The sequence below is a fragment of the Anopheles ziemanni genome, chromosome 3 (assembly GCF_943734765.1).
Source record: "Anopheles ziemanni chromosome 3, idAnoZiCoDA_A2_x.2, whole genome shotgun sequence".
NCBI lineage: Eukaryota > Metazoa > Arthropoda > Insecta > Diptera > Culicidae > Anopheles > Anopheles ziemanni.
In genome coordinates this window covers 4,275,748-4,300,329 of record NC_080706.1, presented here as the reverse complement: position 1 = coordinate 4,300,329, position 24,582 = coordinate 4,275,748, and the positions used below count along the sequence as shown (strand labels likewise).

The following is a 24,582-nucleotide window of genomic DNA, read 5'->3' as shown; positions in this document are numbered from 1 at the left end:
CGGAAAGGGATGGAACCGTTTGCAAACATTCGTTTCCTCGTCTACCTATTTTTCCACCCTCGTTGATTGGTTCTCGAGCGAACAGAGGGAGAAAAGGGAAAGTGCGACATGGACGAGCGGTCAGTTGAAAGGTCGGAGCGGTAAACTTCTTTTTTTTTTTTGGTCTTCAACACAATCGACCGCTTCGAAAGGGTTCCCGTTGCAAAACTCCGGCCTGTCACCAAAAATGGAAATGGGAAATCTGTTTTGGAAGACAAAGAAGGCGAAAAGGGGAAAGGGATGGGATGGGTCGGCAGGCGTAGGTGGACCGTCGGTATATAAGTAAACCGGGTGGTCAAGGTTCGAGGTCAGTTCTGTTCTGGAAGTGAAACGAGAAACGTTTGAAGTGGAGACATTTTCGTGAAGTTGTGAAAACGGACTCGCTTCGACAACGGAGTGTTTTATTGTGAGTGTGGATCGATTGGGAAAGTGAAAAACTCGGCCTCGAAAATGATGGCTCAATTTATGATGGATTTAAAAACAGGTAAGCAAGTAGTTTCAACGCGATATAAAGTGTTTCGGTTGTGTGTGAAGAATCGAAAATGGATGTTTGCGTTTGCCGTGAATCGATACTAATCAAGTGACTTTGTTGTTTTGTCTCTCCAGAACCACGCCTCAGCCCATCGCTCTACTCACCCGCTTCCCCGAAACTGGCCGACCAAAACTGTCGGCCACAGTCGACCGATTCCGGTGTGTTGGACCTCTCCAAGCGTCGTGACTCTTTGGATACCCGCAAGACACCCTCCCCGGCGTACCATTGCTTCAGCGATGCCGGTGGTACTCCACCACCGAGCAACCACAGTTCCCCGCAATGTGAACCCGTTGGCCAGACGGCAGAAAGCGCAATCCTGCTTAACTACGGTGAACTGATGCGCGCTCGTCGCTTGTCGCCATCGAAGTCTCTGCTGCACTTTGACGAACTCGCGCGACCGGCGGCGCTCGTGACTGGCCCTTCCGCTTTCCATCATCATCACCCTCACCACCAGCACCACCACCACCAACTCCACCAGGGAGGCATGGCAAAGCCGGACACGGACATTCTTCAGCAGCATCTTCTCCAGCAAGTGCAACGATCGCCGGCCATTCCTTCGTACCTTCTTCCGGCGGCGGCCCTGCAGCAACAGCACCATCACCTTCAGCAGCCACAGCAAACGCCACCATCGGTTGTGTTTTCCCCGAGTCCCATCCGGACCGGTCGGGAACTGGACGCACTTTCCGAGTCCGGCTCGGAGGGAACATCGCTCGTCACGTCGAGTCAGCGCAAACCGAAGGACGATGCAACGGATGGGCAACAGCAGCAGCAACAATATCCGATGGTTGTGGGAAGGGATGGCAAACTGTCGCGCCCCTTCAAGGCATACCCGCGCGATCCGCTCAGCCTCGCGGCCGGGTTCGTCGCCAGCGACACCATCCTCGACACGAACTCGACGGAAAAGTACAACCTCTTCCGGAAGCGGATGCTCGAACAGATCCACGCGGCCAACGGTGGCCAGCCGACGGTGTCGAACCCCAAAATGCGCCGCCTGGCCAGCAACTCCAGCAAAGGTTTGGCCACGATGAGCGATGCTTCGTCGGAATCGTGCGATGAAAAGCCACCATCGAAGGCGGCGGCGGAGCCCGCACCGATTTCCAACATGGCGTCGATAAAGGGCAAAAAGCAACAGAACCTTACGTCAGTGTGCAACGCGATGGCGCAACGAGCCGCGGCGAAGGCAGCCAATCAGCGTCGCGAGGGGACGCCATTGCAAAGTGAAACCCCGGCGTGCGACAGCGACAGCAGCCATCAGAGCGACGGAGACAGCAAACAGAACGCGACCGACTCGTCCTCGTGCGATGTCGTCACCGGAAGCGGCGATGCCACCCTGCCTCACGATAAAAAGTCCTCGACGGACAACGGCGCCCCTAATGCACCATCGTCTTCTGGCGGAAGCGGGTCGGTGAAAGACTCCGCCTACTACGAGCGGCGCAAGAAGAACAACGCGGCCGCCAAGAAATCGCGCGATCGGCGACGCATCAAGGAGGACGAGATCGCCATCCGGGCCGCGTTTCTCGAGCGGGAAAACATCGAGCTGAAGTTCGAGCTGGCGGCCGCCCGGAAGCAGTTGTCCCTTTATGGCGTCGGGACGGCATCGGTTGCCTCGTAACTCGCGTCTACAACGGAAGCTTGCGAACCATCTGTAAATAGCGAACGGAACACAACAACTTTTGTACAGTGACTTTTGAGGGTCGGAAAAGCGCACGCTTGACGCGAACGTTGGCCATCTTCGGGGGAATTTAGGATTACGTAGCATCGGAAACCACTTATTTCCGCAGACTGATACCTGTAAGCAGTATTACACCGTTAAGCATAAGCGAGAAGCGGCTTTTTGAAGAAAATAGAGTAAAACAATTAAATGAAAATATGCATACTGTCTTTCTATTTGACTCGTTTCATCATGTTTGTATGGATCCAAACACAAATATGCAAAATGATTATTAAATATATGACTTTCTGAATCAAACCAACCAACTGAATTCTTCTAGTTTTAAACAATCTCCTCTGTTTTAATATAAATACTTGATGACATAAATTATACAACCATCTCGAGATGCCTTATTCGATCTTTCTTGTAAAATATTGTAGCATTCTAAAGCAATCATTTTGCGTCTGTTTAAACATGTCGAAACGCAAACAGTTCGATTAACCAATTCTATCTTAATACTTTAGGCACGTCGGAGAATGTTAAACATGTAGCGTAATTACTAGTTGCAATCTTTCGAAGAAGTTATGTTTATATAGTATTTTATGAGTCATTTTTCTCAAGTGCTTATGCGCCAAAATTATTTTGGTTCTTGATTATGATCCAACTAAAAAGATGTTCAACCATTCAGAACACAAACATTTTGTTACTTGCCAAGTTAAATAATGTTTTAAATCACAATCAAGCTCTAGCGTTTCCGAGTTCTAGTTACAGTTCACAGCCAGTTTTCAGGCAGCTGTAGTAAAAATAGTTTGAAGCAATATTCGTAGTTGCATTATCAATGCCGGAAGATCAACAACAAGTAAATGTTTACTTAATATTTTTCTTTTGTTGGACTTCCCTTAAATCTCTGCGACTAGACTGGCACAAATTCGACTCCCAACTTTTGGTCTTTTGCGTTCGATTTCTCCATTTGCGACATGAAAAGAAAAACAAAACCCTTATGGGCCGGTGCCGCCACTTGAACTTAAAACAAAACAAAACTGCACAAACGCTCGGAAGTCTGTGTTTACATAACTGTCCTATCAGCTTTATTGTGCATTGGTTGCCCGAAGGCATTTTGGTGCAACTGTCGCGCTTTAAATCGTCCCGTACCAAGAGGACGCCATTGGCAAACGTCGACGTCTGAAGAACGTTCGGTTTCCGGCTTGCGGTTCGTTCTCGGAAATGGCCGAACGGGTTGAATAAATATTTTGCTTAGAGCCAGTGCTAGCGTCAGGATAGGAAGTTGAAACCCGGGTTGAGTGCAGGGCAAGACGGGTAGAACAATGCTTCCGCCATGGCGAGGACATGCGGAATGCCGCCCGAATCCTTTGCCTTCGCTTTCCAAGGGTTTGTACCCGTTCTGGAAATTATCTTTCGTTGTTCGTTCTCTTGTCGTAAATTCTCTGCATTATTGCAGCACATTTTGCATACACTGCATTTGCAGATAATTCCTTCCCCTACATTTTCCAACATTCGTGATAAATGTAAAAGCCTAGAGCTGCCAATATATGGCAAAGGACAATCCTTTGCTGCAAGCCCAGCATCGATCTATAATTATCCGTTTAGGTTTCGGATCGTACTGCGTAGCTTACTGCCGAAAAACGAACCATTTTGCCTTACTTTTACAACCCCCCCGGGGGTCAAAAGGAACTGGTCATTTTGCAACACTCTTCTGCACTATCGCTGCCTCTGCCACATAACGGCGAGTCGATGCAAATAAGCTGGGTAACGAAAAAGGGTTACCAACGTCGTTCGTGTTCCAACCCTAGAGCCCTGCAAATCCGAAGGACATAAATGCATGCGAAAGCGACACCACACATCCTTTAGGGGTTTGCTGGACAAAACGTTGACAACTTGGCCGCTTTTACCTAATCTTTACTTTTATTGGCTAAAAAGGCATTCCGTTTCCGCACGTCCAAAGGGCCAGAACCTTGACCACTTCTGAGATGCTTCTTGTGATGCACATGGATCTTTCGAATGGTGTGGGTCTTGACCGGATCGGTCGAAGGTCCTCGTGAAAAGATGCAATTGTCCTTGCCGTGCGAAAGGGTCAACCCGAGTGTCCAGCACCGAAGGAAAAGGTCTTTCGGTCAACCGTCTTCCATTGGACGAAAGGGACTAAGTCGGAAAAGAAAAAAACACCCAGCATCGTAATCCTTTTCGTTACGGTATGCAAATATTTTCTCCCAGTTTTCTTCTTCGGTTCGCCCAAAAGGCCATTCGTTTCGGATGAGAAACACTTGGCAATTGTAGTACTATGTGTGTGTATATGACGATGAGAATGTGTATGGCTTTAAGATGAAACAATTACGTACCTTCATTAACACGGGAAAGGCAGTAAAAAAAAGAGGTAAAGATGACCATCGAAGGGTTCGACATTATTTCACAACATTCTGCATGTGCGAAAGGATGTGATGGTGATGTAATGTTCTAGGAAAACCAAGCGATTCCCTACCCTTATCGTGTTTAACATTATAAAGACCGCCTTTTCGCACACTAGCCTCCAGTAGGTCATTTTGGGGGCGGAAAGATGGAAAAGCCGGCCCGAAAGCTACCCAAACGACCCAACAAGAAGGTCGTTGTGGATTAAATCGTTTTATTATCTATTTGTTAACTTTATGATTTCAGTCAGCCGAGCTTGCAAGTCAACGACCAGTTTTATTGAACCTATTCAGGCGGTTTATAAACTTCTCAAAGTTAATGTCGCAGCAATATTCTGGTATACATCGGGTTCGAATGTGTGTTTTGCAGGTTAAGCTTATGTGAGTATTCAACATAATATTTACAATTTATTATTCTTAGTAAATGTGTTACAAGTTCTATGTCTTCATTCTCTTCGACTAACAAACCATTTTGGCATAACTATATATTTGGGAGAAGTGGACTCTCTATTTTAATTAAAACGCTCATACACATAGAATCTTTGTACCAATATATAAGCCAACGCCATCGTTGTGTTCCCCTTTTCAGCAGTTCAGATGAAACCTTGATTTCATTACTGCTGGCACTTTATTTTCCGACCTGCCGGTAGGCATAATGTTCTTCCGGGTTTCCCAAACCATGAAACCAAAGGGTTATGTCCTTTCTCTACAACATTTCCACGCGATGCAATTGGCAATCGCAAACAAGATTAGACAGGCGAGGGGAGAAAGAACGAACCCCTCTTTCGATACGAAATATTGCCCCACTGTTTACCACATCTAGGGAATGTGGAACGATGCAAAAAGACACGCGTCCCTAAAATATTGCCTCTTTTCCATCCGGGACGGCAGCGAGACCCCTAGGAGCTCGTTTATTTATCCGGAAAAATAGAGAGCAATGGAAATCGGGATGAGTAGCGGAACTGCCGTGAAGGCGGAAGCTGCATTACGAAGAACTTCCTCATTGTTTCACACATGCTGGCGTTTAGTTAGAAGGCATTGCGCCCCCTCACATGAGGCGATGATGAAAGGTTCCGTATTCTGTCGCAGTTTGTCCTCGTGCTATTTATTGATCGATCGGTTCAGTTTGGCATCGAGGGGAATAGAGATAGAAAGGGTTAGAACCGCCGCAACTGCCCTTCCTTGTGCGTGGGATTAACTCATTGGAGTTGCAAACCTACAAAATTATCTGACCACAACCAATAAGTCCGCATTCTCCTTCCCGTTTGGACGAGAAAATGAATCCCAATGGTACTGTTCTACTAGATACGAAAATTTCGACTCAAGAAAGATAAATGATGAGAATAATGAAAGTAGATATTGTAATTGAAATATTATAACAATTCCAAACTTCTATCCTAAATGCTGGAAAAATTATATGAGTATGGAATTTAGGAAGCGATACAGAGGAAAGCAAAAGATTATTTAACTAATTTATCTAATAAAACTAATAAATCTTTCGTGTTTTACCAGGCATTTTAAATTTGTCAGCCAAGCGACTGCTTCATTGAAATCCGTGAGTTATGTTCTAAACGATGCTTACAACTGTACTAAAATGTACGAAGCAAACGATCAAATCCATAGCTTTCTACACAACAAATAGCCATTATTTGATCATTTATTGTAAATCATAAGTAAAATAATATTTATTACGCTGTTTTATGTGAGATCCTATTGTAAAAAAGTTTAAAAAAATTTAGTACAGCTCTGCACTATAGGCTTGTTGTAAACTTATGCATCTATCTGTAACCATGTGTCATCTTTTTAGTTTGTTTTGATGCGCCATCTTCAACAAGCATCACATAGGTCTTAAAAGTTTAAATCCACACTAGCACCTATTATCAAAATGGAAAAACCTCAAAAAATGCCCAAAGTGGCCAAGGTAAGTTCTACTATAGTTTCTACATCATTACAAACCCGTTCCGCACCCAAACCATGTTTATTTTCCAGGTGAAAAACAAAGCACCAGCCGAGGTGCAAATCACCGCCGAGCAGCTGCTCCGTGAGGCGAAAGAGCGCGATTTGGAGATTTTGCCACCACCGCCAAAGCAGAAAATCTCCGATGCCGCCGAACTGGCCGACTATCAGCAGCGAAAGCGCAAAACGTTTGAAGATAATCTTCGTAAAAACCGGATGGTCGTAAGCAACTGGATCAAGTATGCCCAGTGGGAGGAGTCCCAGAAAGAAATCCAGCGCGCCCGGTCGATCTGGGAGCGCGCGATCGACAATGAGCACCGCAATATCACCATCTGGCTGAAGTACGCCGAAATGGAGATGAAACATCGACAGGTGAACCATGCCCGCAACCTGTGGGACCGGGCGGTGACCATAATGCCGCGCACAAACCAGTTCTGGTACAAGTACACGTACATGGAGGAAATGCTGGAGAACGTGGCTGGTGCGCGGCAGGTGTTCGAACGCTGGATGGAATGGCAACCGGAAGAGCAAGCCTGGCAGACGTACGTAAACTTTGAGCTTCGCTACAAGGAAATTGATCGCGCCCGGACGATCTATGAACGATTCGTGATGGTCCACCCGGAGGTGAAGAATTGGATCAAATATGCCCGGTTCGAGGAAGCGCATGGGTTCGTCAACGGAGCGCGCACGGTTTATGAGCGTGCGATCGAGTTTTTCGGCGATGATCATGCCGATGAACGTTTGTTTATTGCGTTTGCACGGTTCGAAGAGGGCCAGAAGGAGCACGACCGGGTCCGAGTCATCTACAAGTATGCTCTGGATCATCTCCCAAAGGATCGTACGACGGAACTGTACAAGGCGTACACAATTCACGAGAAGAAGTACGGCGATCGTTCAGGAATTGAGGACGTGATTGTGTCGAAACGCAAGTTCCAGTACGAACAAGAGGTAAACGAGAACCCGACAAACTATGACGCCTGGTTTGACTATTTGAGACTGGTGGAGAATGAAAACGAGCCGGAACTGATCCGTGAAACGTACGAGCGGGCGATCGCAAACGTGCCTCCCGCGAAGGATAAGAACCTCTGGCGTCGCTATATCTATCTCTGGATCAACTACGCCCTGTACGAGGAGCTGGAGACGGAGGACTTGGAAAGAACGCGACAAATCTATTGCACCTGTCTCGAGTTGATTCCGCACAAAGTCTTCACGTTCAGCAAGATTTGGCTTCTGTACGCGCAGTTCGAAATTCGCTGCAAGAATTTACAGACCGCACGCAAAACCCTCGGCATGGCAATCGGCCGCTGTCCAAGGGATAAGTTGTTCCGCGGATACATCGACCTGGAGATTCAGCTCCGTGAGTTTGACCGGTGTCGAATTTTGTACGAAAAGTTTCTCGAGTTTGGGCCGGAAAACTGCACGACGTGGATGAAGTTCGCCGAGCTGGAGTCACTGCTGGGAGACACGGACCGAGCCAGGGCAATCTACGAGTTGGCGATACAACAGCCTCGCCTTGACATGCCCGAGTTGCTGTGGAAAAGTTACATCGATTTTGAGGTGCAGCAGGGCGAGTTCCAGCTAGTTCGGCAGTTGTACGAGCGGCTTCTGGAGCGTACGGTACACGTGAAGGTTTGGATTTCGTACGCAAAGTTCGAAATAAGCGCCGAAAACGAGGAAGAAGGACTAAACGTGCCCCTTGCCAGACGCGTCTACGAGCGTGCGAACGAATGTCTCAAGGGACTGGGGGAAAAAGAGTCTCGCGTGCTGGTGCTAGAAGCGTGGCGCGATTTCGAGCGAGATTACGGTGATGAAAGCAGCCTGCAAAAGGTGCATGAGCGAATGCCGCGCAAGGTAAAGAAACGACAAAAGATCGTCTCGGAAGCGGGCGTAGAGGAAGGATGGGAGGAGGTGTTCGATTTCATCTTCCCCGAGGATGAAATGGCCCGACCGAACCTGAAGCTGCTTGCGGCGGCAAAGAACTGGAAGCGTAAACTAGAGACGGAACCTGCGACCAGCGTCCCGGAGAACAACGAGAATCCGGAAGAAAATTCCAACGAACAACAGGGGGATTATGATGACGAACAGAACAGTTCGGCGAACGATAACGACGAACAGTAGAAAATAGCATTTATAACATCTAATAAAAACATTAAAGCCTCCCCGGTGCGGCACATTTGAAACGGCGTGTAATGATTATGAAACTTTATTTAGCACAGCCCAAGCATTTTAATTACAGTTATCAGTCAACTTCCTCGGGCCTTACGGGATGTTCCAACGGTATTACGGACTTCTTGTGAACGTCTCTAGAGCACGCTTTCCTCATGTCGTACGCATCCTCGTCCGGATCGCCGACGTAATATTCCAGCACCGTTCGGTAGACAATGTATCCGAGCTTGGTGTACATGTCTATCGCCACCTTATTGCTGACCCGAACGAACAAATCTACAAAGTAGCACCGTTTCCTGCAAATAAATTTAACAATTTAGTTACATAAATCATAATCACTTGGCCATGCTTCTGAGAGCGTTTAGAGATTACTTTTCGCTGACGTCCTCAAGGAAGTTCATCAGAATGGCTGCTAGTCCGAGTCGTCGATAATCCGGCGAAACGGTCAGTGCCGTAACGTGTCCGTGCCAGGTTTCCCCTGGTCCTTCAGCTTTTCCCATGACTGAAACGATAACAATTGAGCCGGTGAAATGTGAATACTAGGAAAAAAAAAACGTAGGACACGTGCCGATATGCACAACAGATACTCAACTGTAACCCATAATCTCGCCAGTTGGAGATTCTGCCACCTGAAAGTATTCCGGCCAATGTGCGAGGTATTGCATGTAGAAGGAAAGGCAGTAGGTTTCGGTCAGTGGATCCAAGTTCCTGCGATGAAAAGGGCAAAACGTATCGTAAGTTGAATGTTTGAAGTAAAACTGTACAGATTAGTTACACTTTGTTGAACCGGAACATGTCGTTGCAGGTGAAGGGTCGTAGGGTAGTCATTTTGAGAAGTTTTTGAAACTTTTATAAATACAAATTTTAAGAAAAACCAAGAAAAGTGTAGAGAACCGAACTTCGAGTGTTGACAGAATCGGGATTCGGAAGATTCAAACAGTCGATCGCTTGACGGATTCTAAAGGATTGGATCCCATTTTACGGATTCTTTTGGTCCACGAGCTCCTGAAACTAATTGGTCATGCAAACAATTTGTATGAAGAAAATAGACGAAGAGTCTGTGTATACTATGCTGCTAGTTATAAAAGTAAAAGATATAAGATTAAAAAAATTAGTTCAAAAATCTTGCATATGGTTTGTTCAGCTGGCAACACTGGTTTCGTTAAATTTTTGACATTTTACTATTTTTTTCTGGCCTCTTTTATGTTCATGTGTGTTAGTGATTAGCTTTCAAACCGCTATTTACCGATTCGCGAACCGGTTATTTGCAGTGGATTTTCTACGAAAAACGTCGTTGGAGGTCGTTAAAACGGTAGATAGAGGTCAAAATAATGTGTCCAGATAGACGGTTTGAATGAATGTGTGCCAATGTTGAAGCGCGCGTATGTGTGAGTGAGAAATTGCACGTGTGTTGGTGCAATTTGCGTGTGTGTTGGTAGAAGTACGGAAGGCAAATGGAAATGGCGCCTATGGCAGTGTGCGTGTATGAGTTGGTCGAGCTTCGAATGGTACACCGTACGCATGCCGTCGAGCAGCTGCGAGAATTTCGAAACTAGAAATAAAACCTATCGAGCAGAGAGAAATCGTACGCGCTTCGTACCGAAGTAAAACAAAATTGGCTGAAAAGTGCAGTGAGTGTTTGGCCGTTCGATCAAAGTTCTACGCGTCCGCCGTACCGAATCCAGCTTGCGCCTGTTCTCGGAACTCTGTCAAACGTGCGGTGGATGTGAAGTATTCAATCGCCCAAAACATGTTTGTGTGCGCGGAGCTGCTATAGGCGTTAAGTGCTGCAGGAAAATGGTCGTCAGAATATAACGGGGCCTCCGATAGAGAGCGTACCGCAGGTCGTCGTCGTCGTCGTCTTCGTGATCGACGTTTCCAGCTCGAGTCTAGTGGCGTTGCACTGCTGGTGAAAAGGCACGGGAAAAAGGAAAAGATGCCAGTAGCATAATAATCGATACGCTGCGACAGAATGGTGTGTTTTAGCTGATCGAATTGCACGGTGCGTCGTGGCTGCTAGTAGCTTCAGGTGGAACCAATAATTTGTTGTTTCTGCTTGTAGCTTTGCCAACGGGCGGAAGGGCACACGTTGGAGAAGTGTGCGCGCGGGGTCGCTCGAAGCGAAAGTGTGCGATTGGTTCCGGAGTGCAATGAATCGTTTTTTAGCAGCATCTCAGGGTGAATGTTTTCGTTATGTGGAAATATATTTTATTTTCCCTTTTATTTCCTTTGTTTAGCGTTGCGCGTGTGGTGCTCGCAGCTGAGCAATTAGGTGGAGGAGATATGCGGGTCGGTCGGTAATTTTCCCGGTGGAAGGAGAAACCTTCTATGTGCAGGAGGGCCGGAGAGGAAAGTGCGTGAAACGTTTAAATGTGTAAAACAAGTTTCCTAACCAAAAAAAAACCACATCAGAGTGCTTGAATGAAGAATGTAGTGTGGTTTCCTTCTTTGTTTAATGGTCGATTTAAGTGCCTACTACCGGAAGTAGGAGCAGAAACTTTCGCATGTTCGCAATGTTAGCGTCAAACGGTGAATGAGTTGTGCAAAGCAAGGCATTGGTTGATACATCACTATTTCAAAGGATTCCATTCGCGAACCGTCTTGTTGAGAATGACATCCACGCGTGCTTTATGTGTGTACGTTTCGCGGTAAGCCAGGAAAATGTGCAGCATCTGTAGCGACCGAATTTCGAATGTTACTCATCCAACTCGGGAAAGAACAACAACAACAACCGGCGGTGGCGTCGCCAAGAGTGGAAGAAGCAGAAGCGTAACGCAAGCGATCAGCCCGCTTCCGGAAGGCATCATTTTCGCTGGTCCAAGTAACAAAGATGAACTGTGCTGAAAACGAGCCGCAAGAAATTGATGGAACCACTCGGGAAGGGCAGAAGCAACAAGTAGTAGTAGCAACGAGCGACCTTTTTTACCACCAACATCCGCGAAAGCAGGAAGCAGCAGGCGTCGACAGTAGCTGGGCAACGGTAGTAGAAGCACGACATCCACTAACGACTGTTCGACTCTCCGACCTGTTACTAAACCTATAATGGACGGTTTTTTTCTCCAGCAGAACGTGAACACCGTCGGAGGAAGGGGGGATAGTGGTGGTACGTATCAGCGGCCGGATCCTTCAGAGGTGGAAAACGAGACGGAACTCCTGAACCACCATGTCGGTGCCAGCGGTAGCACGATTTATCTAACGGCGGATGGTAACGGTGAAGTCCATCTTGGTACGACCGGGGAAGCGGAAGCGCGCTCGGAAGAGGAGGACAGTCGACGACGGAGGAAAAACTTCACTATGCGTGACCCTCAGGAATCTCACCACAGGCTGCCCCTCGGCGAGGTCGAGTCGGGCGATGATAGCGACTGTGTCGTGGTGGCGGCCCCGTCGGAGCGGAAGGTGGAACCGCTGAAGATCAATCTGGCGCGCGACCGTGAGCCCATTCGCACGATCATCAAACTCACTCCCGGGACGGGGGGATCCGTACTGGATTCCTCCAGTTGCTCCCAGCAACTGTCCCCCACGATTCGCGAGGTGCCCGGTTCGCCGAAAATCACGATAAAGCCCCCGAAACCACCGCCCCCGTCCACGATGGAAGGACCCGGTGGAGGTGGAGGCTCGTCGTCGTCATCGATTGGTAGTACCAATCAAAATAGCAATAGCGTCTTGTCTCAGCCCTCCACGTCAACGACGGCGTTGCCAAACAGTAGCAGCATTCCAAAGCTTACCATCAAGCCGGTAATCAACCCGGCGGAAGAACTACTGACCGTTGAGGCGCCCGCGGAACAGATGCAAATTATTCCTAAGCTACTCATCAAAGGTTCCTCGCTGGATGCGTCGATCCACGGAGTGACGGAGCCACACATTGTGCCTAAACTTACGATACGTGGTGTGAACAATCATAATCACCATTTCCACCATCATAACCACCAGCATCACCCGCCGGAATCGCAAAGTCAGTCGACAGGGGACGGTGGTACCGGTACACAGGTCGCCGGTGCATCTGCGTCTGGTTCGCCGACGACACCATCGACCCCGTTGGTTCCAAAGTTAACGATAAAAATGGACAACCACCATCCGCACCATCATCACCATGTGCAGCAGTCCCAGCAACATAATAACCTGCGCATGAAGGATGTGGCGGACGCCGGGAGTGGTGGAAGTGGAAACCGGGTTGAAAGTCCCATTCCCAAGTTGCATATTAAAGCGATCCTTCCCGAGGCCGGTGGCTCGTGCTCAACCCAGTCGCCGCCGTCCATCGGCGGGAGTGGATCGAATGTTTTGGTCACACCGAGTGTAAGCGGCAACAGTTTGACTAGCTCCGAGGGTGTGAAACTCACGATTAAACCTCTCCCTGAGCCGAAGCTGCCCAAGCTGACGATCAAAACTACTGGTCTAGGGACGATCGCAGAAACGAGCGATGCTTCGATGGTTTCCTCGACTAGCTGCAGCTTTTCTCCCAAGATGATGCCAGCTGGAATGATGGTGGTAGGTGGAGGAAATTCTCATGACCTGCAGCACCACTATCACCATCATCAGCAACATAATCAGATACAGTTGTTAACCGTGGCGCAGCAGCAACCTGCTTCCCCTAGCGATCAGCATTCGAGCATTAGCTCGAGCTCGATCCCGAAGATAACGATCAAACCGATTCCAGCGAAGCTAGGATTACAGCAACAGCAGTCCCCAACTGGTTCAGCAGCTGGAAACGCATCGATGGCCGGCGCAGACCTTCCGCAAACCGTACCAAGGCTAACTATTAAACCGATTCCGCCACCGCCAACCGATTCAACGAAGCAGTCGACCGGGGAGGACAGCAACAGCTCCAGCGAAACCAGTATTAACTCCCTAGAATCTTCGCCAGTGTCCTCGTCCTGTTCGTCGTCGTCGGTGGCAACTTCGGCGGTTATTACGACCTCACCGTCGACATTAAGAATGACCATAAAGGTATCGCCACAACAGGATGCATCGTCCGCCAGCACGACATCGTCCTCGACCGTGACAAAGCTTAACATAAAACCGATTCTGCCTCCGCCTTTCCCAAACCCAACCGGAGAGGCGAACGAACCCGGCGCGGATGAAGTAAGTCCCCCGTCGGAAGGTGAGGTAGACCCGAGTGCTGCACCGATTGTCATTCCGAAGGTTACAATTAAAACGCTCGCTAATCCACGCAGTCAGGAGACGGAGATTCTGTCGACACCGAAGGTCACACTTAAACCCATCCCGAAACCGACGGGACACGAACTGCTGCTGCCAGGAAGCCCGGCCATGGGACAATCGGCCGTGGAAAGGCATTCACCACAGGCACAGGCCGCCGCCAACAGTATCAGTCACGCGGCGCTCAACAGCAATAACTCGCCGACAGCCGGGATGACCGCGTCGGACGGCGGTGGTTCGATGGATTCGCCGCGGATTATTCTTAAAATTAACAAAGGATCTTCATCCACGACCACGACCAGTTTGGAACAGCAACAGCCACAGTCGGATGGTATGGACACGACGGAAAGCAGCTCTATTAGCCATCCTCCTCCAATGGGAGGATCGTCCATCCTGGCGAATGAATTGAAGCGACCGGCAGCAAACGCCGCAGCTAATTCCATCACGCCATTCTCGTCCTCTTCATCATCGGCATCGTCAACGACTGTATCTATTTCAACCTCGTCCTCGTCCGCCGGTTCCGATCCCGCTTCTCCCTCGTCGTCCGCCGGTGGTGGTGATCAGGGCGAACCAGGTTCGCCCGATGCGAAAAAGAGCAAACTCGAGCTGGTTGCCGCCGGGGTCGCAAGGGTGGCCCGAGAGCAGCAGAAAAAGTTCATTCCTCATCAGTTGAGCGAACATAATGCGGCGCTACGTCAATCGTTGCTTGAGAACCACCAACAACAACAGCAACAACTGCTTCAAAAGGCTCAGCAGCAACAGACGACACTCGTCGGTGCCGGCGGACAACCGCCGGTCGCCGACGTGATCGTGATAGACGACGACAGTAAATCGGAGAACGAATCCAGCGAACGTGCCGAGAACGAAAAGCCGGCCGTCGATTCAAGCCACGAGCCGACGAGTGTGCCGGAGTTAAACCTTATGGGTCAAGATCCAGCCAGTTTGCGGTCGCAACCAATGTTTGCTTTTATGAGCAACAACGAAGCGACCACGATCGAGGTGGTTAAACCACGTCGCACGCGGGGCACTTCCCGGGGCGCTGGAGGAGGCCGCCAGTCACGAAGGGGAGCCGGAGGTGGACGCGGTGCAGTGGCAAAGCAGCAACCAGTCGTCACCGAGGAAGCACCTCGATTAAACCTTCCGGAGCTTTTGGTGAATCACGACGACAATGACGAGGGCTCGAGTTCGGACTGCATGATCGTGGACGATCCGAGCGCCACAACGACGACGATCTCTTCCGTTCCCACGGCGCGGAGTGGATTATCGCTGGAAAGTCTACTTCTCGGCGGAGGTGGCATCAAACAACCCGGACTTTACAATGCCACCCACGCCGGAGGCTCCAATGAGCTGGAGAAAAACGGTACCGCCAGTAACAGCTCGATCGGAAGTGTAAGTAGCTCCATCGGAAGCACTCCGATACCGGCGGCATCACCGGCGACTACCACTCCCGGCGTTCGCATGAGCACCAGACGCGGTGCGGGACAGTTACTCAAGGAGGTGCTAGCGAACAAACACCACGATCGAGATTCCGGTGTGGATGATGAGGCGAGAACGGACGGCGAAAGTGGACCCCACCTTGGTGGACCTACACCTTCGAAGCGTCCGCGCGGACGACCGAAAAAGCAGTCGGTCGACCTAACGATGGAAACGAATGGTACTGGAGGAAGCAGCAGCTCGCTGGAAGGCAACGGAGGCACCATCCCGGACAGCAACATGATGATGGCATTGGCCATGATGAGTGGTGGTGCCGGCGGCGCGGAGGGTGTTACGTTCTTGCGACCGGACGGTCCCGGAATGCTCGGCACGCAACAGCTGATGGAAGGAATCATGCCACTGCCAATTACACCAGTACGAACGCCAAGGTAAGCGACGTCAAGTAGTATCTATGGAAAACTAACCTTTGTATTAGATTTACGACTTCTGTTTGCACTTATTCTGCAAGATTCAAATGATGAATGATTGAGTGTTCTTGCAAAAGTATATAGTAGGCGCCGAATAGATTGTTAAACTGACACTGGGGCTTCTCTGGCTTCTGTCCGTCTGGAATTGTGTATAGAAAGTGGCGATCTCTGTGGAGAATGGAAAAAGATTTGAATCACACTGAATAATCACGATGATTAGAATTAATTTCATTGATTTTTAATTACCCCTTTGTGATTTGAAATGTGCAAAATGAGTTATTAGTCACAGAGATTTGAATCCGTTAAAAGAAATAGTATCTCAAGCATGAATGTAAGACAATGTGAAGATTAAAATTAAAGATAAGTTGAACCTTCGCTAAATTGATAACCTTAAATAGTTCCATAACAAAGATTGTTAACCATATCAGAGGAGATATGCTTCCCCTACGGTTTGTCGTTGCACTTGCTAAAGTGTCCTTTTGCACATTGGCAGTGTCGGCCATCGACCTCCGCTAATCCACTGCCAGCTCACCGGTAACGTAATTCCGCGTGCGTTACACCACCGCTTGTTCTCGAGCTACAAGCAGCTGGTCAGACGACTCCCAAACAAATCCCCCCCTCCCCGCCGCCCCCCTTCCACACCATTCATCCTCTGCATACTCGCAGCCAACGTCGCCGGCCGTACTACCACCAACAGCAACATATTATCTGCAGCGCCTGCAATGCTATGTGTAATGCTGCCTAAGCATCCCTCTCACGCCGGCAAGCACACTCCTTCCTCTTCCCGCAATGTGCGTCGTGTCGTCTAGCGCACAACGGCACTGACGACGACGACGACGACGACGACGACGGCAGCGGCCGCCGCTTCAAATCCGGCGGTGTGCGTTCTTTTCGGTTCCGTTTTGGTGCTTCCTTTCATAACAAATTTTCACCTTCGTTCGCGCCACCTTCGGCGCCTCCCAAACCCAACCGCATCTCATGCACGCGATTGCGAACGTGCATTAATCGCTCGCTCCCATCACCGGCCACCGCTCCGCACGCCTCTAGGTTCGATTCTGCCTCCTCCTCCTCCTCCTGGCTGACCCGCGCGACATTCTCTCCCGGGTTTTTGTGTGTTTACTCTGGCCGCTCGCTCACCGTTGCGCTCGATCATGCTCAGCCGTTCTCTCTTTTGTGTACCTCAGACGACTGACCTCGAATCTAGATCCTCGGGGTGCACAATGTCCGTTTCATGTTGTTTGAGTCGCACCATTCGTCCTCCCGACGATAAGATAATTTAAAAGTTTGTACCCCTGCTGATAGTACTCCTACTTCCAAGGCGATACTGATGATTTATGCATGTCGAACACATCACCATATTTTCTTCAAAATAGTACAATGCAACAAGCAGCCGTTTCCGCCTGCTATGATTTCCAAAACTGTATCCTAATCTTCCCTGTATCAAAATTCTAACGAAATATAAATCCAATTAGTCTAAGTAAAAAGCAGGCCAAAGCTGGTTATTGCCATAAGTTATGGTAAATAAGAATGTGATGAATTTTACTTTTAAGCGTGCTATCAAGTCGAAAGATATTTCTTTAGGATCCTGTTTTCCGGAAGCAGTTGTCTAGAGTCGGTTTTCCTTGTTTTAGAAGGAAGCCAAAGTTTTACATCAATGTTGTACAATTACTCACATAATCTTTGCACGGTACGGCATTTAAATATAAAAATTTCTCCTATTAAAGCCTGCGGTTATTTGTTCCCAAGAATGTTTATGTTTTTGAACAAATATGATCCTGATTCAAAATCTGCAGGAAGCGGAAAAGAAATTCTTGATGAGCCGGAGTACGTAGGCCTGCTGTGCTTCCTTGCGCTACGCATTCCGCGTAGCGAAAAACGCACGAAAAAGAACGGTTGAATTAGTGGCGATGTAAGGAGCAAGACGTTGGGGTTGTTCCTAACAACCCATAGCATAGCATAGCATGCTGCTCGGATCGAATCGAGAAGTAGCGGTTTGTTGCGCGTTGGTAGGCACTGTATGTGGTAGTGGTGGTGATGGTGGTGGCGGCGGCAACAACGGTGGCGCCGGTGCAGGTACGCTGGTGGTGGTGAGGGCAGTCGACTGCTGCTGTCAGCGATGGAACATAGGAGAGAACGCGCGCGCGCCTTTTTTCGGCCCTTTGACCGGCGTCCTCGCGCCGATGGAACAAACGCCAGATCAGCTGATGCGGAGAGACGAGTTTCCTTCGCTTCCCATCGCTCGTCGGTGGATACGACCGCTTGTTGTGCGGAATGCCGGCCTACGGCGTGTCCTTCGCTCCGTTACGGTGCGGTGGTGTTGGTGTTGCTGATCCCGGCTATTTTATTTTTCCCAATCATGGGGAGGCTGTTTTTGCTCTGTTTTTTCACGGGTATATATGCTAGAAGGGCTGAGGTTGTGTTTTCGCAAAGTAGCACATATTGTAAATACCATATCGACTATTTTATCATTTTCTGTAGGGATTTTTAAATGTTGAACTGCATAGTGCATAGGTTGCATTGTTTTAAACGATATTTTTTCATTTCTTCAAAGGACCAGAGGACGAGGACGGGGTAGAGGAAGAGGTAAATTGGCGCTTCTGGATGGAGCAACTGTTGCCCAAAGCCCCAATTTGGACCCTCTCGATGCTTCGAGGAGGAATTTTGCTTTACCTCCAGGAGTGGGAGGTTCGGGCGGAAATGGAGATCCTCTGTTTATCGGTAAGGATCGGCACAAAACAATATTGACGACCACTTTCGTTACACGTATTTACTTTCATATGTTTCCAATCCTTAGATCCCGCTGCAGACCCTACAAGTTTCAATCTGCTCTTCAATCACGCCGTTACGCCGCGCGGGGCAGGAAGTGTACGTACGCGTGGCGGACGCAGAGGTGTCGGTTCGAGGGGAGCCAGAACGCCCAGGGGCGGTGGTCGTGGTGCTGCGAAGGCTGCTAGAGCCGCTCTGTTATTGGCCAATACGCCAATTGTGGGCCAAATCTCACCGGAAGCGAATGAAGAAGGTATCGTAGAACCGAATGATCCCCTGGAGTCACCGAAATCCCAGCCTTCGGGAGATAGTCCTTCGACCGGAACTCCAGTGGGTGGAAGGGGACGAGCGCGTGCCCCGAGAGGATCCGGAACGGCAAGCAAGCGGAACGCAACGGCTTCGGGCAGAAAGGCACCAAGAGGCAAGAAGGCTCAAGAGGCTGCGGCATTGCTGGCGGCGGCAGAAGCAGCGGCAAGTCCCAAGAATGCGATAAATCCTGCCAACGCAAGCAATACCATCTTCATGACACCGATGGCCGGTGGATTGGTAAGTTTATTTTACGAACTCTCAACAAAGATATTTCTCCTTCCACAACGTTTCCATGCACTTCTCGGTAGTTGAGTCAAGGTAGTTCCGTAGCGTGAGGCACCAAATCGATAAAAAGGAAACCATCGTTCAGGAAACCGTATACAATCGCACTTCCCTGCTGTGGTTTGCTGATTGCCTGGTAGTCGAAAACAAGCGCAAGACGAGTGCAGTTTCACCGTCGCTTTTTTACATAGTCAATTGCAACAGGGATGCGACGATTTGCTAATGGAGACATTATACTCGATATCGGATGGTGCTGTCCGATGTGATGATTCGCTCGTTTTTCGATACGCTTTCAGTACCTGTTCGGTTTTGGGCACATTCTGTGTGAGGAAAAGAATGTTGCAAATGGGTCAAAGGGTCTGGTTTTATAGCATGTTTTATGCCTACTTTGATGTTTACCACCACATATTCCGGTGTTGAGAAATCTTTCATCATAAAGTCTTTGTGTCAAAATTATTACAGTCTGCCTCGTCAGCAAGGAGTTAGAGAAGCAAAACACGTGAAAATAAAACCAAGAAACGACGGGAGCATTTTCACGGCATTGCGCATTGATGTTCTCTACGAACCTTCTTCTCTCGGGAGCAATGTACGAGCATCGCGTGCGCGCGTTTTACGACGGTGGGGGAGTCCAGTGACTGAAATAGACTTGAATAAATATAGAAGAAATGCATCTTTAGCGTCGCTGATGAATGAGTGGATGATCCATTTGGCAGTTTTGGTACTTCATCAAAAATATGCCTACTTGTTTTAAAGTAAAATTTCTTTTTAATGATTATTAATTAAGATTTGAATAGATGAAGATGATAGTGAAAAATTCTTTAATGGCTCAGTCAAACTCTGTGTTGACCGTCATGAGTCATCGGACAAATTACGTCATTGAAGCGATGTTGTTGGAGTTAGTCAGCAATGTACCATCACGCAATCTATCATTTTGCGGTAATAGCAATCAGAAACAGATGAATTTCACACACCACACAACATGCATAAAAATGGAGGAAAGAGCGAAAACTTCAATCAAACTTCTGTTGTCAGTCCGTTGCATAAAATTATTATCATTTCGTCGTTATCATATTGTTGACATAGAAGAAATAGTAACGCTTTATGAAAGCCGTCCGCTATCGTCGTCTATCCCTCATGAAATAGGTCCAAAACCTTTGCCCTGTCAATCACCTGCTTTCTTCGGAAAAACCAACACTAAAAGGGACTGAGCAGAGCGAATGCAACATCGATATTACATGAAGTTGATACATAGATAGCATGAAACTGCTCTTATAAGCTCTTTGTGTGTGTTCATGTTCATTACATGTTCATGAAACACCGGAACAGAGAAAGTAAGTTGGAAAGGGAAGCTCTCGGTGGCAAGTGAAGCATTTTCGAACAGACAGTGACGAGCTATACATAATGTACATAACGACTTGAGAAACATAATGAAGTAGTAAATGGTTGAGACAAGGGAAAAAAATCATTTTATGCCACCAGGGAGGGTTTATTAAGTATTAGTCGAACACTTGAAGGGCCAATGATGTTAAATAACAATCGAATCGATGTTTATTCCTTATCGTAGGATTTAAATCGACCGAGGTTGCATGTACGAGAGCTGAAAACGCCGAAAAATGCAATCAAATCCAATACCCCTCCGTCGAGTGCCCAGACAACTCCACTGGCGGGTCCAACGCCCGCTGGTACACCCGGCGAGACGACTCCCGGTGATGGCGGGTTACAGGTGTTCGAAGAGGACACCCGTATGAGCGGCGACTTCAATTTTACCACCCCCGTACGGTTGATGATGAGCAGCGGGGATGGGTGTCTGCAGCCGAACGAGGAATCCCAGAGTTCGTACCTGAGTAGCACAAGCGTCACGCAGGATGCCACCGGCGCCAGTGCCACCGGTGGTCAACCGCAGCCCCCGGCAGGAGCGGCAGATGGTCTTGTGCCTGCAAGTGCTTCGTCGACGTCGGACGCACAGAAGGATTCGCTGGTGGGTGCAATTTCGGCCGGCAACAGCAACAGCAGCAGTAGCCGGCGGCCAAAAGGCAAGATGGAAGTACTTGATGCGCAGTAAGTATAGTCTTCTTTTACAGGAGGTTCCTTTAGTTTGTTGAATGTAGCATTTGGGTAAAGGATATCAATCACAATCGCTTCACTTTTAACAGTCGGGCGGCATTTACGGTAGAGCTGTTGGCAGAATATGAGTGGCCACGGCCAAGCCCGGGCACGCGAGGAACCGATACGTTCATGCTGCAGGAGCAGATAGCCGAGTATCTGGGTGTGAAGAGCTTCAAGCGAAAGTATCCGGATTTGATGCGACGCCCGGTGGATATGGAGGAGCGCAACTTCTTGCTGGAGCAGGGTCTCGCGTCGGAGAAGATGTGCGACCTCGGTCTGACGGCGGTCTATGCCTCCGAGATATTGGACATCATGTGCTCGGACTATCCGGAAAAGTACGAAGAGTACACGAGGTACACGCGCGAGAAGCACTTCCGAGAACTGAGCATCCGCCAGCAGCGGCAACAGCTGGAAGCATTTACTTCCAATGCAGCAACACCTGCTGTGGCCGCCGTACCGATCGATCGGGTGAAGCTACAAAAGGAGAAAGCCATCGAATCGGCCGCAAGTTGGAATAGCAGCTTTAACAGAGAGTATGTATTGCATTGCTAGGGCGAACGCGGATAGCATTTTTAAACTAATTTCTTCTATTTTCTAGACGAAGGGACACGCGACGCGCATGCATGGATCTGCAGACGTACGTCGTACAAGTGCCGAAGCGGTATCAATCAACTCAAGCGCAATCGAAAGCGAAATCGGAAGGGGCTACAAATTACCCAGTTGCACTGGTCCCTGGACAGTTCAGCGAGTACTACACTACCTACACACCGGAAGAGTTGGCGTAAGTATTCTTACGAAATGTGAACCTCTTTACTGCATGATGTTTATGGAATCATCCTGTTATTCTTTCGATGTAGCTGCTACCCGATCAATACCATCCTTTTGGATCCGGAGCAACTGAAGGAGATCGTCTCCTCGGAGCGCTACCGTAGGCTGGTGGCCGCAGAAGAGGCCCGGCTCCAGGAAAGCGATGATGATAGCAGCAGCAGCAGTAGTAGTAGCGGCGGAAGCAGTGATGAGGACAGCGACACAAGTAGCAGCAGCAGTAGTGACGAGGACGATGACGGAGGTATATCCACTGACAGTAGCTGTAGCTCGTCGTCAGCCCAGTCCTCTACATTCTCCGACTGTGACCACTGTGACGCTAGCGGTGTTAAGAAAGAGCTAGATCGCCGAAAGCGAACGGGCATGTCGGTGGATTGTGAAAAGAATGACGACATTTCTATCACCGCCGCCAGTGGTCCGCCTGTGAGACGATCGAGTCGTGCTTTGAGTGCTGGCACGGTCGTCGGATCCACACTCGTCGTGGAAACTAAAGATCCTACTGATTCAGACGTAAGTCAACTTAACACTTGAGTACATTGTTCTGCAACCTTTCCTGAATGGTTTTTATCGGTCTTTTTGTAACCGCTGGATATTTGTTGGTGCATCAAAAAACTAAAAACGCTTGACGATAGCCAACAATTATTCTAAAATATAGCCGATTACAGCATAGCTGTAAAAAAGAGAGGTCTAAATGACCGCTATACGTTAAACGGATATTTACGTGTAGAATCAAGGAACACTAACTATGTTTATTTTATCTTTTTGCCAGGACTCGGATGTTCCACTTATTGCGCACGCCGTGAGAAAAAAGAATCTACAATCCTCCACCAACGCTGCCGCCCCTCCACATCCCTCCGCAGGGGGAGGTAAACGGATGCAGGAAAATATGAGCCCTGTGAAACGGCCGCCTTTAGATCCATTCATGTGTGCCGTGTGTCTCGGTCCGGAGAACAAAAATCGGTACAGCAAACCGGAGCGGTTTGTACGTTGTAATCGTTGTCGGCGGAAAGGTAAGGATGAAAAGAGAATACCAAACATACGAGAGTGAATTGAGTGATAATTTTCTTCGTTTCCCACCCCCAGCGCATCCTTCGTGTATCGGTATGTCGTCGGTCATGTACCGACGTGTGCAGCAGTACAAGTGGCAGTGCTCTGAGTGCAAACTGTGCATGAAGTGCAACCGGTGCCCGTTGGCTACCGACAGCAAGATGGTGTACTGCGATCAGTGCGATCGTGGCTACCATTTGGCTTGCAAGGGTCTGCGGAACCTACCGGAAGGTACGACATTATTTATCTACCATAGAGTCGCAGATAATATATGGTTCCTATCTGTATTCTTTTAGGCCGTTGGCAGTGCAGCATCTGCACGATCTGTGGCCAGTGTGGGGCCCGCACCCCCGAAGGTCATCCAAATCCGCACCTAAACGCTCAACAGCGACAGCATCTGGCAATGGTGGCCGAATGGACGCACGAGTATGGTGTGAACGAATTGACGAAGATACGGGAACACTTGCGGACACTGTGCGTACCGTGCGTGCGCCAGCGACGGCAAAGGCTCCCACAACCGGATCAAACTTCGCCGATCGCAACTGTCGTCCAGCAGGATCCCCATGGTGGTGGTGGTAGCCCCATTGTGTCGAGCAATTGTGAAACGAAGGCAATTCTTAACAATAACAACAATCCAAGCGATCAGCGAAAACAGCCACAACCGGCACAACCATCGCTACCCGTTCAACGGCAGGGCGTTGCGGTTGGTGGGATGTCTGACGCGGGAGCGGCAGGTTCGATAAAACCGCAATCACAACAGTATATGATAAACTCCACCACCATAAAACAGCAACCACCCATGATGATTGTTCAAACCGGTTCTGGTATCCCCAATAGTCATGTGCACTCCGGAACCAAGGGGGGAACGATGATTGGTGGGGCGGAGGTACGTAGGTAAAGCAAAAGCTTCCTCTCTGCCCATGACGAAGGCATGAGTGCTCGGAAGCGATCGGAATGATTTAGCACAAGACAACCGGGGATCGAATGTGCGAGAGATGGATAGAGAGATGTATACGAAATGTCGACGTTCTTTATTTTTTTTTATTTCTAAATTCAGCGAAACACGCTTAAATTTATTATATTTTGTACACTTGGTGTGTTTCAATGATGATCATTCGATGCGCGAGGAATCTGCAACTCTTATTATCTGCTTACATTATTTTAGTTTATTATAGGCGAAACATAAGGTATTTCTTCATAGTAGTGCGTTTTTAGTTTTTCAAACCTTCAGCCGTATACATCTTTACGTGTCTCTCGGGCTCTCGACACTCGACTTCGGGCTTTCAAATTCCCTATACCCAAAGTAAAAATGTAAATCCAGATGTAAATACTATAGTATATTCCCATATTTTTTATACTATGTTAAAACACTTTAATGTGTGTATCAGCATGTTTTCTTCGTTGCGTTTTAATAGCATAATAAGC

General features: G+C 48.6%; 4 protein-coding genes across 4 annotated transcripts; 3 read left to right on the top strand and 1 right to left on the bottom strand.

Moving 5' to 3' along the window:
• Nucleotides 1-489: 489 nt before the first annotated feature.
• On the top strand, nt 490-2,183 carry LOC131288049 (protein giant). Its single transcript, XM_058317146.1, has 2 exons — nt 490-523; nt 646-2,183. The coding sequence occupies exons 1-2, from the start codon at nt 490-492 to the stop codon at nt 2,181-2,183; spliced, it is 1,572 nt and encodes a 523-aa protein (XP_058173129.1).
• A 4,304-nt stretch (nt 2,184-6,487) lies between these two features.
• On the top strand, nt 6,488-8,753 carry LOC131285137 (protein crooked neck). The gene is made up of 2 exons (XM_058313998.1): nt 6,488-6,566; nt 6,635-8,753. The coding sequence occupies exons 1-2, from the start codon at nt 6,531-6,533 to the stop codon at nt 8,717-8,719; spliced, it is 2,121 nt and encodes a 706-aa protein (XP_058169981.1). The 5' UTR covers nt 6,488-6,530; the 3' UTR covers nt 8,720-8,753.
• Nucleotides 8,754-8,789: 36 nt separating this feature from the next.
• Nucleotides 8,790-9,673, bottom strand: LOC131287371 (N-alpha-acetyltransferase 20). Its single transcript, XM_058316413.1, has 4 exons — nt 9,543-9,673; nt 9,360-9,475; nt 9,140-9,269; nt 8,790-9,063 (listed from the first exon to the last, which is right to left on the bottom strand). The coding sequence occupies exons 1-4, from the start codon at nt 9,593-9,595 to the stop codon at nt 8,841-8,843; spliced, it is 522 nt and encodes a 173-aa protein (XP_058172396.1). The 5' UTR covers nt 9,596-9,673; the 3' UTR covers nt 8,790-8,840.
• Nucleotides 9,674-11,809: 2,136 nt separating this feature from the next.
• LOC131289309 (supporter of activation of yellow protein) lies at nt 11,810-24,226 on the top strand. The gene is made up of 10 exons (XM_058318540.1): nt 11,810-15,783; nt 18,374-18,540; nt 18,617-19,134; nt 20,744-21,237; nt 21,333-21,818; nt 21,884-22,066; nt 22,143-22,620; nt 22,880-23,120; nt 23,194-23,388; nt 23,454-24,226. The coding sequence occupies exons 1-10, from the start codon at nt 11,810-11,812 to the stop codon at nt 24,053-24,055; spliced, it is 7,338 nt and encodes a 2,445-aa protein (XP_058174523.1). The 3' UTR covers nt 24,056-24,226.
• The last annotated feature ends 356 nt before the right edge of the window (nt 24,227-24,582 follow it).

Excerpts from the sequence above, each read along its gene's own strand:
- LOC131285137 (XM_058313998.1), top strand. The coding sequence starts at position 6,531 with ATGGAAAAACCTCAAAAAATGCCCAAAGTGGCCAAG. Across the intron at positions 6,567-6,634 it reads AAATGCCCAAAGTGGCCAAG|GTGAAAAACAAAGCACCAGC; the intron begins GTAAGTTCTACT and ends TTTATTTTCCAG.
- LOC131287371 (XM_058316413.1), bottom strand. The coding sequence starts at position 9,595 with ATGACTACCCTACGACCCTTCACCTGCAACGACATGTTCCGGTTCAAC. Across the intron at positions 9,476-9,542 it reads ATGTTCCGGTTCAACAAAGT|GAACTTGGATCCACTGACCG; the intron begins GTAACTAATCTG and ends TTTTCATCGCAG. Across the intron at positions 9,270-9,359 it reads TGGCGAGATTATGGGTTACA|TCATGGGAAAAGCTGAAGGA; the intron begins GTTGAGTATCTG and ends TTATCGTTTCAG.
- LOC131289309 (XM_058318540.1), top strand. The coding sequence starts at position 11,810 with ATGGACGGTTTTTTTCTCCAGCAGAACGTGAACACCGTCGGAGGAAGG. Across the intron at positions 22,067-22,142 it reads TACACACCGGAAGAGTTGGC|CTGCTACCCGATCAATACCA; the intron begins GTAAGTATTCTT and ends CTTTCGATGTAG. Across the intron at positions 22,621-22,879 it reads AAGATCCTACTGATTCAGAC|GACTCGGATGTTCCACTTAT; the intron begins GTAAGTCAACTT and ends TCTTTTTGCCAG.
- LOC131288049 (XM_058317146.1), top strand. The coding sequence starts at position 490 with ATGATGGCTCAATTTATGATGGATTTAAAAACAG. Across the intron at positions 524-645 it reads TATGATGGATTTAAAAACAG|AACCACGCCTCAGCCCATCG; the intron begins GTAAGCAAGTAG and ends TTGTCTCTCCAG.